We start from the raw sequence: 19,260 nt of genomic DNA, 5'->3' as shown, positions 1-19,260 counted from the left end.
AAAACCGCCGTTTTTGTCTGCTTTGTTGAAATTGATTTGGGCACATTTTACCTTGATTTTAAAATTGTATCATTCACTTGCCGCAGACCTGCACTTAAAATTGTGAAACACCGCGTTTGGAGCGGATCCCTGTCCCTTTTGGAACTGCACCACACCGCCAGAACGGCAGACATCTTAGGTGAGGGCTAAGGATTGCTGCGGTCTAGTCGTCAGAAGGACGCTAGACCGGTACTTAAGGCAGCCATGCTGACGCGCAGCGGGCACGCGCGTCGGGCTCGCCGGAGCACCGCCGGAGTCACGCCAGAGTACAGCCCGTCTGCGCCCGTCCGCGCACGGACGGGCCCGGGGGCGGGGACTTTTGGCCAACGGCGTATTTACTCCTCGGAGGTACTCCGCGATCTGGATAAAGGTGAGGCATGCCTGGATGGCGTAACCCTGCTGAAACTTAGAGAATACGCGATATCTGTCCCCTATATTGTGACCCCTCGAGGGCTGCACCCCTCACTGAAAATAGCTAGCTTAAATACCCGCTCACTCCAATGTCACCATATAGAAGTCTATAATTTGTTGCAGGACAACGAGATTGATATACTGACCCTATCAGAGACCTGGATGGGCGACAGCTCGATGCCGGACATCATTGCCGCTCTCCCTAGCGGCTACGATGCTATATGGCATAACCGTCCAGGAAATGCACGGGGGGAGGGGTAGCGGTTCTTTTCAAAAAGGCTTTGTCAGTGGAAAGACTGCTGTCAGAGACAGTCGATCTGGCTGATCTGCTTGGGGTGAAAGTCACCGTGAACAACTCATGTTGGGTGGTGCTTGCTGTCTATCGCCCACCCAATGCAACCCCACAGTTCCATGACTTATTTGGTCCTATTATGTCGGACCTATGTACCCGTTATAAGAAAATCTTAGTCACAGGAGATTTTAACTTACATTGGGATAAGCCCCACTGGGATCTGCCTATGCGCCAATTGGACACCATGATGTCAGTGCTTAGTTTTAAACAACTCGTGAAGGCTCCCACACACATTAAAGGTCACGTTCTTGACCTGGTGTGGACTACAGACCCAAATGTGGCTCTTAAAGATGTTGCCCCATGTATATGGTCTGACCATCATCTAGTATCCTGTGAGATACGCATTAATGGCCAAATAAATAACCCGCCACCGGAGGTCAGGAGAATCCATAAATGGGCAGAGGTTGATTTGATAACCCTAACCAAGGTGCTCTCGCTAAGGCATCGGTCTCCGAGCCCAGATCATAGTCTGGACCAGGAATACGCGGATCTAACGCGGAGCCTGACCCTAGCTATTGACCAGATAGCACCTAGAAGAACGAAGCTAATAAAAGGACCCGGTAAAGAGGCTCCATGGTTTACGCCATCGTTGAGGGACCATAAAAAGAAGCTCAGAGCTCTGGAAAGAGGATGGAGGAAAGCTAAACAGGACTCAGCGAGGAACCTTTACCGAACCTCTCTTAACTCATACAAAAAGTCGATTGTTCTTGCTAAAGCCGAATACTATGAGTCCCGCCTAAGTAAGGCAGTTAATGTTCAGAAAGAGACCTTCAAGATCCTGGCGGAGCTGAGTAAAAAACCCGACAGCTCTCAGTCTCCCATAAATTGCAATGCCTTTCAGGGATTCTTCCTGGAGAAAGTGAGAACTATTATCCAGGAGATAAAAAGTGGTATGGCAAATGGGATGGTTATGCCTACAGCCCCTCATAAACCGGCTGAGTGTACCATAGCACTGTTTCCAGAGATTGACACACTGAGTCTGGAACAGCTGATGGGTAGAATCAAATCCGGATCTCCAGCGGACCCGTGTCCACCTAGAGTCTTTCAGGTAGCCAGTCCCTTATTGGAGGAACGTATTATCTCCCTCCTAAATAGATCTTTGGAGACAGGATATATACCAGCGGAACTCAAGGAAGCACGTGTAAGGCCTCTGCTGAAGAAACCAGGCGCAGACCCCGCTGTGCTAAAGAACTATAGGCCTATCTCCCAGTTGCCATTCCTCTCAAAAATACTGGAACAACATGTATTAAAATCCTTGTCCATATACCTGGAGTCTCACCACCTACTCCATGAACGGCAGGCAGGATTCCGAGCTCATCACAGCACCGAGTTGGTGATGCTCTCGGTGCTGGATGAACTGAGAGGCCTGGCTGACGGTAAGAAACCGAGCGCCCTGATTCTGTTAGACCTTTCAGCGGCGTTCGATACCGTCAGCCATGCTCTGCTTCTGGAAAGAGTGAGTGATTTTGGTATTAAAGGCCTGGCCCTCAGATGGTTGCAATCCTTCCTTTTGGGTAGGACTCAAAGGATACAACTTGGGGACGAAATCTCCGAGGTGGGGACGTTAGAATGTGGGGTGCCTCAGGGCTCGGCCCTGTCCCCACTTCTATTTAACCTCTACCTGCAACCCCTGATTGCTTCTCTGGCGTGCATGGGCTGCACAGTATTTAACTACGCGGACGACACGCAGCTGTTGCTGAGTGTCGATAACACAAGTGCCGCACAACTCCAAACCCAGAACATCTTAAGGTACACGGTCCAATGGATGACGGAAAACCTCCTGAAAATCAATCCAGACAAGACCGAGGTATTGGTGATTCCATCTGCCACCTCACCATGGTGCGACCTCTATTGGCCTGCGGAGTTAGGCCCGGCTCCAAAACCTAGCCTGAATGTAAAGAGCCTGGGGATCAAACTAGATTGCGACCTATCAATGATCAATCAGATTTCTTCCGTGGTGGGAAGCTGTACCAACATCATCCGACAGCTACGGAAGCTAGTCCCTGTCATCTCCCAAACCATGATGCGCTCTATCGTTGCAGCCACCGTGATCTCGAGGATAGATTACGGAAATGCCCTCTATCTCGGCCTGCCGAAAACCCTGACAAATAGGTTACAGGTTGTCATGAACGATGCAGCACGTCTCATCTTTAGGTTACCAAGACGATCCAAAGCATCGCCCCTGTTACAGAGCCTGCACTGGCTCCCTATTAAAGAGCGAGTGGAATTCAAGAATCTGTGTATAGCTCATAAGGCAATCTATGGTTTGGCACCCGCCTACATCAAAGACCGCTTGGTGGTGTACAGTCCAATGAGAACTCTTAGATCCTCAGATTCTCAATTATTGGTCTGTCCCCGGTTTAAACTTGTAACCAAGGGAGGGAGAGCCTTCTCTGTGTTAGTTCCTCAGTTATGGAACACATTACCTGAGTCGCTGCGCAGGGAAGAGAACCTCCTACGCTTTAGAAAGGTGCTAAAAACATTGCTGTTTAGAAAGTCCATGAGTGCCATCTAGGCTAGTGGATGTCTTTTCTGTATTGCTAAGTTATTGTTTGTACCATCAATTTCCGAGCGCCTAGAGACCTGCAGGTGATTGGGCGCGTTATAAGTCAAAAATAACAATAACAATAACAATAACAAGATGAAGTTACTAAAGTTCTGCCTTTTCCAGAGAGGCTTTAGAAATGTCTCCACCCAAACCTGCTTTTGCTTTACTTGTAGCTGGTGCATGGTAATCCCACAGGACCAAAAGTCCCACAAAATCATGCAGGGTGTTTGCAGCTGCTGCTGGCAAGTAATATGTCTGCCTTCCTGGAGGCAGAGGGAAAAATGAATTCAGCCATAGTGGTCACGGATCACATGGTAACCAACCAAACTATATGGCAGCCAAATCGCGAGATAGCCAACATAAACAAAACGGTAATTGATCACATGATGGCGATTCAAACCACGGTGAGTGGGACCATCAGCAGCAACATGACAGGCTTGCTCCAAAATGGCTGCTCCCACATGTTGATTCAACTAAGTGCCAACATCTAGATTCACTTAACTGAGGTGGTGAAAAACACCTGTTCCTCTGCTCTGAGCTTTTGAAACACTTTGTCCTGTTAAACCTGGCTTAGGGTTCAGAGATATATGTTTTCGCCTGAAATTCTGAGTTTAACCTTTGTGGTATGCCCAGGCCAACGCAAAATACCCTTGCGGACATCTCAAACTCAAAGTCTGCAACTACTCAAGCTGTACTGTCGACTTTTGCTTAAAAGCTATGCACTTTTTTTAAACTCAAAGGTGAAAAGTAGTAAAATACCTAAACTGTCTGGATGTTTATCTTCTCTCCCCTTCCTGGGCTGTAAGCCTCCAGGTTCACTTTGCACTGCTAGCAGCTGCTTCTGGCTGCAAAGGATGTGAAGGTAGAGGGTTTCCTGCTGAAGATGTACACGCTTTTTGTCAAGCATTTAATTTAGGGCAAATTATATTTAGATTTCCCAAACTGGTTTAAAGGCGACAGGTAATAAAAATCTAACACATCAGTAACCTTTAGAAACTAGATTCTACAACTTCAGTTTTGACAGAATTTTCCTCTTAAAAGTTATTGTAGTTAAGTGTTAATGTTTTATTCATTTGGAAGAGGTCTGCAGCTGGGCTGTGGAAAAAATACACTCCTTAAAACACGCGACCCGCTTTAAGGTGCAGGTGGGTAAAGTTGTTCATTCCCTTCTCCAGCCCCTATCTGCACTTTGTAAAGCTATGGAAAACCGTTGCACACAGGCAGTAGATTTACCAAAGATGGGAGAGGTGTGGCGCCGCGGCCAGGGCGACTGACGCTGGAATCAGGAGATCACGGTTCGATCCCCGGCTCCGGCGGCAGGTCAGCCCAGCACCATGCGACTCTGGGCAATAGCTCGCTTAATCTTCCCGACGGCCCCCCAGCGCCTAGAGACCCTAACGGGTGATTGTGCGCTATACAAATGTGGGTTATTATTATTAATATAAGAATATTATCCAACAAAATTACCAGATAGTGGCGCTGTAGTGTTGAGCATTCATGGCCTCATATTGCGTGCTTTGATTGGCAGCTCTTACCGCTAATGTTGGTTAGCGGAGCCACACAGAACATACCCACAGTGCAGGCGTCCTCTGGTCTATGCCTGTATCCCACTGTCAGTGATGAAAGACCAGAGGAGCCTGGAGGTGGAGCCCCCTGCTGAAGTCGCACTGGGACTGGGCAGAGGAGGGAGGGGTCGTACGTATTGTGGGCAGCTGCAAGGCACTCCTTGGTGAGTTGAGCCAGCTGAGTGGCATGGCTGATAATGCAGTAATTAGGCATTGGATTGGTTGCAGTATAAGGCCCCTATGTCTAAGAGCTAGCTTGATGGTGGCAAGAGCATGGCCTAAGGTGTTGATAGTAAATGCCACTAGATAGAGTCTTGCCAACTGCAGTAAGGAGTGTAAGTTCCAAAAAAAGGATTTTTTTTTTACATTCAATGCCGCCAGGATTTTCCCAGTAATTAATTTCTCTGGTAATTACCTGGATCAGCTGTTCACCTTGATAGAAGTAATTTAATTGAAAACACCAACACTATCCACTAAGATCAAACCTAAAAAATTACTTCACGTGTTTTGTAGAGTAGAAAACTTGTACCTGATTTTCATTGCTTATGGCAGAGCATGGTACTCTGCTTCTCAGCATACTTTGTACGCATTTCTGAGGCATTTTGATGTAAGTAGGTCACTTTCTAGAAGATTTGACATCTTCATTGAAATTGGGGCTTTATTTGAAATTAGTAAAGCAAGCATTCTGCAATATGAAAAATAAAATGTAATGGCATATTAAATTCACAAGAACATTTGCTGGTGTTTTACGAACACATTAAAAATTGTCTTTCGAGACTGACATTTACAGATGGACTCATTTAGCTTTTTTAGGACTCACAGGCAGCTACAACTGTCTGTTGGAGACTTCATGTATTCAATACAATACTAGAAATAAAAAACATATATTACTGAGTGGGCTTTTAGTCAGCCCTCCTTTCTGACTTACATTGTTCGGGTGGCCTGACCTTAAAGCCATGGCATTTTGCGGAAAGTTACAATGCCATAATTTTTCCCCTGTGACTTTTCTGATAAGGAAAGGCTTTCTGTAGTTTCTTGTGATTATGGCGGTGACCTACTGCCTATTGCCCATATCATTCTGCTTCCTCCTTGCTGTTGGTGTACCCCTATTCCAGGATGTGGCCCCACTGCTGCTACCAACCATTACCCACATGTTGAATTGCACCACTAGAATTTCAGAATATTATATTTTTATACTTCCAAGATGGCTATGACATTTGGTAATGCAGTGAGATTCACCTAGGAAGTATATAAAAAACACCTGAGAATCACAGAAAAACGGTTGAAGCTCACTGGACGCTAAATTTAGCCTTGCCAATGCTTGTGATTAAACAAATAAGTTTTGGCAAAAGTGAGACATGTTGGCTTTACCAGTGCTTGTTTTAAATACTGAAACAGAGTGGCACACTTAAAATGGCTGTTAATTAAAAGACATTACTTATAAAAAAGGATTAGGGATTGTGATGATAGCCGAGACTTGAAGGAAATGTTTCCATTCATGGTGCACATCTCGTTAATAAAGCTGTGTTGGATAATTTATAACAACTAGAGAGGTGTTGCTCAATATTCACTGCTCTTCCCAGTTTCTCCTTTCCACTGTGCCTTGTAAACCACTGAACCAGGAGTTAAACTTACTTCATGCTTGCTTGGATCCAGAAGATGTGTCATATGACTGCACTGAAATAGCAATTCTTCAAGTTGTGGACGACGCACTCCACATCATAGACACAGTGAACTCATGCCTTTTTGTTCTCCTCGACCTCGCTTCCGCTTTTGATGGAGTCAACAATCGGGCTATGTTAAATGCTTTGTATCAGTGAATGGGATGGAAAGGCGCAGTCTTGAACTGGTTCTCCTCCTATCTAACGAATCACTCCCAAATAGGGAAAATTGGGAATTCAGCTTCAAAGCCAGTCAACCCGAAGCAAGGGTTCCCTCAACCTCTACCTCGAACCCTTCTGTGTGATCCCTAGGAACTCAGGAATCCTCTTCCACTTTTATGCCAACGATACCCAAATCTGCCAGAAGGGCACAACCACAGATGACATCACCCTTTTGCTAGACCTGGCATCCTTAGCATGGGTTTCCCCTTAACTTTTTGTCCTCAAACCTCCTGTTTTGCTGACCAGTGCTAAAGTTCTTATGCTTTCTCCTTAAAACATGGTAGAAACGGCTTACACCCAATACGCATATTTAATCTACTAGTACGTCCCTAGTAAAGTGGAACTACCTGTGCCCAGGGCCTGTAAATTAAATACTACAGGTGGGCCTGCAGCACTGATTGTGCCACCCATTTAAGTAGCCCTTTAAACATGTCTCATGCCTGCCACTGCAGCCTGTGTGTACAGTTTTTTAAATTGCCATTTCGACCTGGCAAGATAAACCTCTTTCCAGGCCCAAACCTTCCTTTTTAATGCATGTATGTCACCCTTAGGATATGCCCTGGCCAGCCCAGGGGAAGGGTGCAGTGTATTTAAAAGGTTTGCCATGTAATTTTGAATTTTACATGTCTTGATATTGAAAACTTAAATGCATTTTTTCTCTATTGTAAGGACTTTCTCTCCTATAGGATAACATTGGAGTTCTCTTATGGCATTTAATAAGCTGTAACGTGTAAATGGGAATGGGCAAACAGTTAATGTTTGGTGTCTTTAGAACTGTACTTAAACATCCTCTCTTGAGGTAAAGTCTGATTGTAGGTTACAATTGTTAAAATGCCACTTTTAGAAAGTTGGCATTTTTCTGCCTTAGCCATTTGGTGCCTGCAGTCTTCCTTTGGGTCACAACACTGAGTGTATCTGACAGTTGGGCTTTGTGTATTCCTCCTAGGCAGCCTCACACAATACAGAGCTTAGGTGTGACTGAATGGGCCATCACTAGCAGGATGGGAGGGCGCAGATGGGCACAGCCCTACTTACACTTGAATAAACTGTGTCCTTCCTCCACACAAAGGGCTACAACCCCCCTGTAGTTAATCTGGAGCCAGGGCATGGGAGGTAGGAAACCTATACACTTCCATGGGAAACCTCTGGAAGCTTCTCCTACTTCAAAGCAGGCACCTGGCATAAATATTGGACCTCAGTAACCAAATCTTTGGTACACTTCTGGACCTGTTGAGACTCTGCCAGGAAGAAGGACTGCTGTGCTGCTGAAAGGACTGCTACTCTGCGTGACTGCTGCCCTGCAGGACTATTGCTTTGCTGGACTGCTGCCTTGTTGAATTGCTGCCTGCTGTCGTGATACCCCCTACCTGAGTCAGATGTATTGGACCTACACCTGAAACCAGGACTCCCAGAATGACTCCAAGGTCTAGTCAGCTGGCCTCCTGTTCACAGATATAGTGACACCAACCACTTGAATCAGCACTCAGATCCAGCTGAAGTAAACCCCTGAACCTCAAGTGTTGTCCCTCAGGTCCTGGACCCTTGGTGTGGCCTCAGTGGAGCTGAATTGAAGTTTTGGGTTCTTCACGACCACAAACTGGTATGTTAGTGCCAAAACCTTGTTGCTTGTATTGCCTGCTAACACAAAGCTCCATCAACCTGACCCTTTGTGGTACAACATCAACCGATTGCGTGGTGTGCCACTGCAAAGCTCTGGCCTTACAACTTGTGACGACAACAGGATCTTTGTGCTATAGTGACGACTGTCCGCAATGCCTGGCCTGCTCTTCATACTACAACGACGACTGAGTGCAACACTTCCCTGATACTTGCTGCCCCCTCCACCACGAACGGAACTCTGTGCTGCACTGAGAAGGTAAAGTTTCAGTGGAACTATCCTGGTCCCTGTATCAGACCCACGCAACATCGCACTTGACCAAAACCTGTGATTTGCTCCCGGTCTCGTGCGACCAGATAGCCAGGTTTGTAAGGTATTTTCACTTAATTACATACCTCCAGTTCTGCTGATTTTTTTGTTTATTCATTACATTTGGCTCTATTTTTCTAAATTGGTGTGTTGTGTTTTCACTCCATTACTGTTTGAAGTGCTGCATAAATACTTTAGATATTGCCTTCAAATTAACTCTATGCCAAGCTACAAGAGGGTTGAGCACAGGTTAATTTTGGGGTTTGCATGTTGCTCACCCTGACCAGGATTGTAGCTGGAATGTATGACGTTACAACAAATTCCGTTGCAACGCATGCCTCTACCACGCATGCGTTACAACGGAATTCGTTTACCACGCATAACCTTTACCTCGACTACTTGCGTGGTGACGTCATACGTCGTTAAGAGGAAACGGAATTTTTTTCCCGATTTCTCTTAAACGACGCTGATTATGTGCAGATCCCGACGTGACTTCTGGTGAGTTTTTTTATTTGGGGGGGGGACCCCCCCAAGCCTCCCCCGTTTTACTTTTTACCTTTACCACATATGCCTTTACTACAAACCTCGTAGTAAAGGTATGCGTGGTAAAGGCTTTAGTGGTAACCACGCATGCGTTGTACTGCATGCGTGGTTAAAGATTTCGTGAAAACGGCTTCGTTGTAAAGGCCGTTTCCCGTGTAGCTGCTGCTTGGGAAGGGTTGCATCCCTCTCAACCAGTAACCCAATTTCTCACACCAGGTATCCAGCACCTCAACAAAAATTGAAGCCTGGATGTCAAACAACCATCTCAAACGCTTTCTGAAATAAGAAGAATCTCTTCTGATATCTCTGGGAAAGCTTATACTTCAGTACAAGACTAGCTTATTTTCCTTCCTGTCCTGGAAGGCTGTTTCTCGATTGCTCAGAATGCCAAATCACTCGGTTTCACCCCTGACAGCCATCGTAACCTTCAAAACCACATCACAGCCATGGCCAGGAGCACCTGATGCCAGTTAATGAAGCAAAGGAAAATCAGACAATGCATCCCAGAAAATGACCTAAAAACAGTTGTCTAGGCACTGCTTTTCTCACTACTAGACTATGGGATTTCACTCCTCTCAGGCAAAACCAAATTCACCCAGGCCCACTCAGCAGTGATACATAAGGTTGCTCTCTTTGTGTCAGGTCACACGATGTTCAACCAACTTACTCCTATCCTGCTAATCCTCCAAGAGTGCAATTCAAACAACATACACTATGTACAAAGTACAGCAATAATTTTTTCCTGCAGCCCTGTCTAAAAAGCTGAATTTATTGGGCGCCAACAGGGGCCATTGCCTACTGAAGGATGTCCTTTTCCATTACTTTAATTTTCCTAGCAATGGTGTGCATCAGCTGTTTGGGTCGCCCCAAAACTGTTTCATTAAATTCATCTACATGATTTTACTGTAAATGGTGCTACCCACCTTTAAAGTCAACTCTAACAATTACAGTGTCTTTGCCTCCTATGTCTATACATACAAGGTGGAATCTTGTGTCTCAAAAAAAGAGAAAAACCCATTATTGTGGAAAGCATTAGCCCTGTGACTCTCCTATTACTGGCCAGGATCATGGAGAAAGCTGTTGTGACCCCATTGCAAACTATATGCCTGATTACGATCTTGGCGGACGGAATACTTTGCACAAACATGACAGATGTCCCATCAGACGTATTACGAGTTCCATAGGATATAATGGGATTGTAATGCAGCGGACGTTGAGTAACCCTGTCCGCTAAGATCGTAATCAGGTCCTATGCCTTTCACCCAAGCTATTAGGCTTCTCACCTGGGGTCGGGCCAGAAACGCCTTACTGGTTTTGTTTTAAAGTGATCAGCTTGGAGGACAGAAAACAGACCCTAATAGTTGGGCTGGGTTAAAGCTTTATTGACAAACCATTTACACTGTGTAAAATATGCCACAAACTGACCATATAGAGTATACCTCACTTTCAGAGCCCCTCGGGATTCTCCGGTTTTCAGTAATATTTGATGCATAGAGTACACACTGATATGCAGTTGTATGATCACAATACACAGGTCTTTATCAAAGTCTGAACTACTGTGAATCTCGGGGACCCCAATTCAGGGTGGTAGTCATGCATCCACCGCATTGTCCTGCATTTTACATTTTGCTATATCTACCCTATCTAAAATAGCTGTGCTCTAAACGTGGGTGCTTTCATCAGCTCTTGCCTGGGCCACATATAGTATTACATAACTGTTCAAAAAAAAGCGGGCATTCTTGTAATTTGTGTTTCTTTTAGGTACTTTGATGTGGCAGCAGTGTGACGTCAAGGGGGAAACACCAACTGGAAGAATACAGCATTCATTCACAGCACACTATGACAAGGTAAATGAACCTAGACCGTTCACACACAACCTCTCCCTATGTTATCTCTCCCAGATGGTAAAATCCCTCTTATTAAACCTGTAGATTCATTGTATTAATCCAGAAAGATAACACAGTTCTTGTACCCTGTTCAATATATGTATGTGCACTTTTTTGTAGTCCCCTCTCTGACTAAGGGCCAGATGTAGGTCGGTCGGTAACGGCCGAAAATCGGTATTTTCGGCCGTTACCGACCGGGAAATCAGAATTGGTATGTAGGGCCCTGAATTTTACAGATTCGGTAAATTTACCGATCGGTAAATTTACAGAATCTGTAAAATACCGAATCGGTATTTTTACCGATTCGGTAATTATGAGATGTAGGTAGGACTCTTCAGAGTCCCACAAGCCTTACAGAATCGGTATTTTACCATCAATTCTATTTGATGGTACAATACCGATTCCGGTGTGCATGCCCATGTGTGCATGCACACCTGTGCCATATGACAGGCAGACCTGCCCTTAGGGCAGGTATGCCTGCCACATGGCACCCGAACATGTTTTGGGGGTGCTAGAGGGTGTCAAAGTGACACCCCCTGCACCCTTGTGGAATTCGGTATTTACCGATTCGGTAAATACCAAATCGGTAATGCCCATTCTTTCCTATGAATGGCCATTACCGGTCGGTATTTACCGAATCGGTAAATACAGATTTTTACCGATTCGGTAAAAAAAACATCTGGATGGACCTACATGTCCACCCTTCATATTTACCGATTCTTAATTACCGAATCGGTAAAATTCTGTAATTAAAAATCGGTAAATGATTCCTACCTACATCTGGCCCTAAGTCACAAAGAATACACATAGAAAATTGTTCTCAACTTCTTTCTGAAACCCATTGCCTATTTTTGTTAGTCACCGATAAGGACTTTGAGTAGCACATCTCTTGCAGGCTCCTGCTTGTCCTATGGGATTGGAGTGCTGGGTCTTGTTCTCATCAGGAGCACCAGGAAGCAGTCCGTTAACACTGGGATAGGAGTTATTTTGATATCGCAGGCTGACGCATTGCTGCGTTAGTGTTGTTCTTGCACTAGCTCACTCAGGAGCATGTTTGAACCCGGGATGCCAGAAGTGGCACCCAGGACCAATGTGCTGGCAGCCGTTTCTGGCTGGCTTTCCTGCTGCATCTATCCCACTCTTGTGAACTCTCCACAGGACCAGAGCTGAACACAACAGCTGATGATGAGGTGGTCACTAGTTGGGGTAGCAGCACCATCAAAAAGCATGCGTGCGAGCCAGCACCGGCAATTATACTTCTAAACTAGATAAATTCTGCACCGTGGTCCATGCATATCATGGGGGCATCCGGGGTTGAAATACCTCCATGGCTCCAGCAGGACTACCTGTGAGTATTTAGGTTTGTTTATACTACTTTTGCAGTGATGCACCGTCTTTATTTCTTAAATTAAATACTAGTAGTATTTTTATGCTGCCTTATAATTCTTCAAAGGTTCGTCTACGTAGGACCTCATGACATCTAATGGATAATTAATTTACATTCGGATTGGCCTTTTACCATTCTATGATCCACACAGAACTTAAGAAAATTCATCTCTCATTCATGACATTATAAAGATGTATTTTTAATACGTTCACATAAGTCAAATAATGTATCCATATCTGCATCAAGAGAATTTTGCCTTGCTTCACAATGTGATTAAACACAAGTAATAATGTACATGTCTTGTAGTATTCCTCTATGGTGTCTAATCTTTAACATTTTCACAGATATTTTGCTAGATATTGTAGAATTAAAAGCATATTAGACGCCCACACTCATTCATTCTTTTTCCCGCCAGTGACTGTAATTTTTGATCCACCTTATTTCTTCTTGTGATAGCAGTCTATGTCTACCCCACTGACAGTTGCGGTATACCATACCATCCCATCACATCCCATACTTGACAGCACAACTGACTGTATGTTGACTCTTGTTAAAGAGCGAGGATACAGGTGATTTCAGATTTTATGTCAGAAACTTTAATTGATATTATCCCCATCTTATTTGAAATGTTTTCAGTTTCTAATCTGCACAGAAAATTTACATGGAGTTTTATCATAATCAATATGCAAAGGTTGGAGCCTCTGGAAATATTTTTATAATTGTGGCTCTAATGTCTGATGTTTATTGAAAATGTATTTGATCTATTTCGATCTACCTACCATAGAATAATTTGATGTAAATGTGATCCCGTCACAATCCATCAATTTCAGTTTTGATAATTCAATTCTCACTGCTCCATCGAAGACTTTGCTATTTCTCAACACCTTACGATGAAAGATATGGATCATATAAGCCGCCATCATGTTGGCCACCAGCAGAGAAAACAATGGTGCAGTGAAGAGGTCACTATTATGATGCTATGTGGGGGAGAGTGTCATGTTGAACATTTTTGTCATACTGTCCAACCTGATTCTAAATTATCACTATGCAACAGTTAACTATGAAATATTTATGGAATATGTTACTTTTTAGGAGCTGGTGAATTACTGGGCATCTTTCACTTGTGATATATATGTGAGCATGTGCACCACTGAAAATCTCAAAGAGGAAATTGTAATTTGGAGGTGCTTTCCTCACATCAGAAGCTGTCGTTCATAAAAGAGACTAAGTTAAAACTGCAAGCATTTTTTAGTCTTGAGTTAGGCTGAAACTACGACAAGCAAAGACTGCCCACATCAATGCAGCATTGGCACCTATTGAAGTGAGCGGACAAAATCATATTTCATTTCATAGTCTTTATTCCGGTTAATAAGTACCATAAAAGATACATAAAAACATGTACTAATACATACAACATAGATTGACATTATTACAGATACCAAGTATAGTGCAGTCCGATGATTGTTACAAGGAGGCAATGGTGGGGGTGTCTATCCTTACATTTAAAACCTTATTTAAATAGTTAAAAAGGCATTTGTGATAAATAAATAAACATATGTCATTCGAAATTGAGTACATGGTTAATCAAAAAGCTCCAGGATTCATATAATAATCAAAACATTTTAAATTCTTTAGTAATACGACTAACAGTGTCATTTCATTAGAGCAGCTCTTCTATTTCAATCGATTGTGTGACAGTACAAACATTTCTCTAAAATTTCAAGCCTGCTTTTGCTCTTATAAAATGTATTGCTAGCAAGAACCTACTAATACCAAAGATAATAACCTGACTAGTATCAGTCTTTAAAATCCTTTCTGCCTCTTTATGTGATCTCACAGCTATATTTAAACAGAGCGGTCTAATCCATCTTTTTCTAGCTACCGCATAAGCCGAACAGAAAACCAAAATATGCTAATCATCTTCTCTGGCTTTGCCTGAGCATAAGGTGCATAAATCATTTATCTTCTCATTACAGTCATTTGACCACCTTGCTACGCTTGTATATATCATCAGAACTCTATATCTATATTTCATATATAGCGTTTTAGCAAGTGGTGGATATACTTAATCTAAAAAGTGTTCGAAGCAAGCACTATCTTCGTACATAAGGAACTTGCTTTTTAAGGATCCACTCGCTCTTTCACTTAACCTACTGAGTTCCATATATGCCCAGAATGATGATTTTAACACCTTTTTTGAATTTTGAGTTAGTGTAGATGGGTCATCCCAAAAGTGTGATAGACTGATCTTTTTTAACCAATTACAAACATGTTTGAGCCATATGATACTATTGTTGTTATCCAATTCCCTTATTTCTTTAAGGCCATCCTTGGAGTCTAACAGCTCGGGTGTCGACCAGAGTCTTACCCAAAGCATCACTGGTCTCAAAATCGCATGGTAATCAGTACGTTTCATATTCAGATCAAGAATAATTGGTATTAGTGGCGTGCGTACAGGTAGTCTTAGTAGCGCTCTATAAAATTTGTTTTCACCAACCTCAAAAACCTTTTTGCACGAGGGTCCCCATAGTTCAGCTCCATATAATGCTGCAGATTGGGCTTTGAACTTGAATACCTCTAGTGCTGGCGAAACAGCTTTACTAAGACTATTCCTATGTCTTTTCATAATCGGTAACATGTTTTGCATTAATGTCATTTTGCTTTTTTCTATTTGGGTTTTCCATGATAGTTTGGAATCCAGGGAAAACCCCAGATAGCTAAAATTCTGTACATGTTCCAATTTTTGTCCATTTAAAATCGCATTTTCCCTAAAAGTTTTGTGGGGGTTTATGGCCATGTATTTCGTCTTATTGGTATTGATCTCAAGGCCTTTTTTGTTACAGTATGTTTGAAATGTATTTAGTAGACATTGTAGTCCCTTGGGGGTTTTGGATATAAGTTTAGTATCGTCAGCGAACAGGAGGGCTGGTATCCTTTCTCTCCTCAATTTTGGTGCATCGTTTTTATAGCCCTCCAAAAAGGATGGAATATCATTGACGAATAGCGAAAATAGCATAGGTGCCACCACGCAGCCTTAGCGAACCCCCCTCTTTATAGGGATTGGACTTGTTAGTTTGCCTCCCGGGCCCCACCTGACCTTAGCATAATTATTTTCATGCAACCTCATAATCTGTTCTAAAAGGTTAGCTGGTAGCCCTTGGCAGCTGAGTGTCTACCATAACAAGTTTCGGGGAATGAGATCAAACACAGCCCTGAGATCTACAAAGGCTACATATAAATGACCCTTTCTTATATTTACATACTTCCAACACAGGCAACAAAACCTGAAGACCTGGTCTATAGTGCTTATTTTGGCTCTAAACCCTGCCTGGAACTTTGAAAGAACTGCTTTTTCCTCAGTCCAAATATTTATACGATTTAAAATATGCCTTACTTAAATCTTTTGTAAAATATCAATTAAACTAATTGGGCGATAGTTTGCGGGATCGCTCCTATTGCCCTTTCTAAAAATTGTAACTATTTCCGCCCCCTCCATGTCTCCGGGAAATCTGCACCAGCAGCTACAGCGTTACATAAACAGTTAATATAGGGGCCCAGACACTAATGTCATGTTTATATAGATCTCCCGGAATATTTTCTAGTCCGGGTGCTTTCCCATTTTTAACTAAATTAATAGCCAGTATAGTTTCCTGTAGATCAAAGTCTAATTTGACTTCGCTTGGGTTTAGTAATAACTCATCCTTGGTTGGAGTCCTATCATTCTCTGGTGCTCCATACAACTTAGTAAAGTGCTCAATCCAAATAGTCTTGTCAAGATCAACATCCCTAGTTTCCTTTTCTTTTTTATTTCCTTTAGCCACGTGCCTCCAAAATGACATTTGGTCATTGTTCTTAGCAGCAGTAAGCAGATCAGAACAGTTCTCATCATCCCATAATGCTTTAGCCTTCTCTTGAACTCTCCTGTATTTTAGTCTAGCGTCTTTTACTGTCAGCATATTATTGTTTTTTTATAGCTTGGACCAATTCAGCCTTAGCAATACGACAATCCTTATTGTACCAGGATTTCCCTCCCAGCTGGAGCTTTCGTCTCTACCAGTCTTTTTTGGTATTTTTGTTACCAGCGGGACGAGTGCTTTATGAAACTCCTTATGTAAGTCTAGGAATATATTTCCCTCGAATAGTGTGGTTGTGTATCTTGCAAAAAATATTGGCAAATGTATTATAAACACTTGCCAACGCTTCACCATGCTCCAGCATATATGCCCATTTTACAGAGCGACGGTTATTGCTGACTATGATATAATCTGAACTTACATGGGCTGTGCCGTTGCTCTTAATTGAACTAGGCAACAATCTATTATTAAAAACCAACTGGAGTGGACGATGGTCGCTCTCTACTCTAATCTTTAAGTCTACTGCATACGGCCAAATATCAAAAGATAAGATTATGGAATCAATTTTGCTCTGGGACTTACTTCTACAAAATGTCGGGGGCTTTGGTATGTCTGATGGTAAACGGCCGTTGCATGCTCTCAGGCCATGCTCAACCGTTAGTCTCATAATTTGGAGTGCTAGCACGGTACACAGAACCGTATTACTGTTATGCATTATAGGGATCTTATTAGCGCTGTCTTCATCTTCTAAGATGTTGCCAAGCCCTGTAATAGGTGCATAATTACAGTTAAAGTCACCACCTATTACTATGCTTATCCTTGTGTCTAGTGAATTTAAAATAGAGTCCATGTGTTTTATTCGGTATTTACCGAATCGGTAAATACAGATTTTTACCGATTCGGTAAAAAAAACATCTGGATGGACCTACATGTCCACCCTTCATATTTACCGATTCTTAATTACCGAATCGGTAAAATTCGGTAATTAAAAATCGGTAAATGATTCCTACCTACATCTGGCCCTAAGTCACAAAGAATACACATAGAAAATTGTTCTCAACTTCTTTCTGAAACCCATTGCCTATTTTTGTTAGTTACCGATAAGGACTTTGAGTAGCACATCTCTTGCAGGCTCCTGCTTGTCCTATGGGATTGGAGTGCTGGGTCTTGTTCTCATCAGGAGCACCAGGAAGCAGTCCGTTAACACTGGGATAGAAGTTATTTTGATATCGCAGGCTGACGCATTGCTGCGTTAGTGTTGTTCTTGCACTAGCTCACTCAGGAGCATGTTTGAACCCGGGATGCCAGAAGTGGCACCCAGGACCAATGTGCTGGCAGCCGTTTCTGGCTGGCTTTCCTGCTGCATCTATCCCACTCTTGTGAACTCTCCACAGGACCAGAGCTGAACACAACAGCTGATGATGAGGTGGTCACTAGTTGGGGTAGCAGCACCGTCAAAAAGCATGCGTGCGAGCCAGCACCGGCAATTATACTTCTAAACTAGATAAATTCTGCACCGTGGTCCATGCATATCATGGGGGCATCCGGGGTTGAAATACCTCCATGGCCCTGTGAGTATTTAGGTTTGTTTATACTACTTTTGCAGTGATGCACCGTCTTTATTTCTTAAATTAAATACTAGTAGTATTTTTATGCTGCCTTATAATTCTTCAAAGGTTCGTCTATGTAGGACCTCATGACATCTAATGGATAATTAATTTACATTCGGATTGGCCTTTTACCATTCTATGATCCACACAGAACTTAAGAAAATTCATCTCTCATTCATGACATTATAAAGATGTATTTTTAATACGTTCACATAAGTCAAATAATGTATCCATATCTGCATCAAGAGAATTTTGCCTTGCTTCACAATGTGATTAAACACAAGTAATAATGTACATGTCTTGTAGTATTCCTCTATGGTGTCTAATCTTTAACATTTTCACAGATATTTTGCTAGATATTGTAGAATTAAAAGCATATTAGACGCCCACACTCATTCATTCTTTTTCCCGCCAGTGACTGTAATTTTTGATCCACCTTATTTCTTCTTGTGATAGCAGTCTATGTCTACCCCACTGACAGTTGCGGTATACCATACCATCCCATCACATCCCATACTTGACAGCACAACTGACTGTATGTTGACTCTTGTTAAAGAGCGAGGATACAGGTGATTTCAGATTTTATGTCAGAAACTTTAATTGATATTATCCCCATCTTATTTGAAATGTTTTCAGTTTCTAATCTGCACAGAAAATTTACATGGAGTTTTATCATAATCAATATGCAAAGGTTGGAGCCTCTGGAAATATTTTTATAATTGTGGCTCTAATGTCTGATGTTTATTGAAAATGTATTTGATCTATTTTGATCTACCTACCATAGAATAATTTGATGTAAATGTGATCCTGTCACAATCCATCAATTTCAGTTTTGATAATTCAATTCTCACTGCTCCATCGAAGACTTTGCTATTTCTCAATACCTTACGATGAAAGATATGGATCATATAAGCCGCCATCATGTTGGCCACCAGCAGAGAAAACAATGGTGCAGTGAAGAGTTCACTATTATGATGGTCACTATTATGATGCTATGTAGAGGAGAGTGTCATGTTGAACATTTTTGTCATACTGTCCAACCTGATTTTAAATTATCACTATGCAACAGTTAACTGTGAAATATTTATTGGAATATGTTACTTTTTAGGAGCTGGTGAATTACTGGGCATCTTTCACTTGTGATATATATGTGAGCATGTGCACCACTGAAAATCGCAAAGAGGAAATTGTAATTTGGGGGTGCTTTCCTCACATCAGAAGCTGTCGTTCATAAAAGAGACTAAGTTAAAACTGC

The 19,260-nt window shown here is 42.6% G+C and overlaps 1 protein-coding gene across 1 annotated transcript in view; it reads left to right on the top strand.

Annotated features, from left to right (window-relative positions):
* The window catches only part of LOC144819544 (uncharacterized), a 745,296-nt gene that overhangs the window by 328,046 nt on the left and 397,990 nt on the right, over positions 1-19,260 (top strand). Inside the window, exon 10 of the mRNA XM_078677385.1 lies at positions 11,030-11,115. Within this exon, the coding sequence (XP_078533511.1) occupies positions 11,030-11,115 (86 nt within the window). The remainder of the gene's footprint in view (positions 1-11,029; positions 11,116-19,260) is intronic.

Source organism: Lissotriton helveticus, chromosome 2_1 (genome assembly GCF_964261635.1).
Source record: "Lissotriton helveticus chromosome 2_1, aLisHel1.1, whole genome shotgun sequence".
NCBI classification, from domain to species: Eukaryota; Metazoa; Chordata; class Amphibia; order Caudata; family Salamandridae; genus Lissotriton; species Lissotriton helveticus.
The sequence above is the reverse complement of the archived record's forward strand: the minus strand, read 5'-3'. Positions and strand labels throughout refer to the sequence as shown.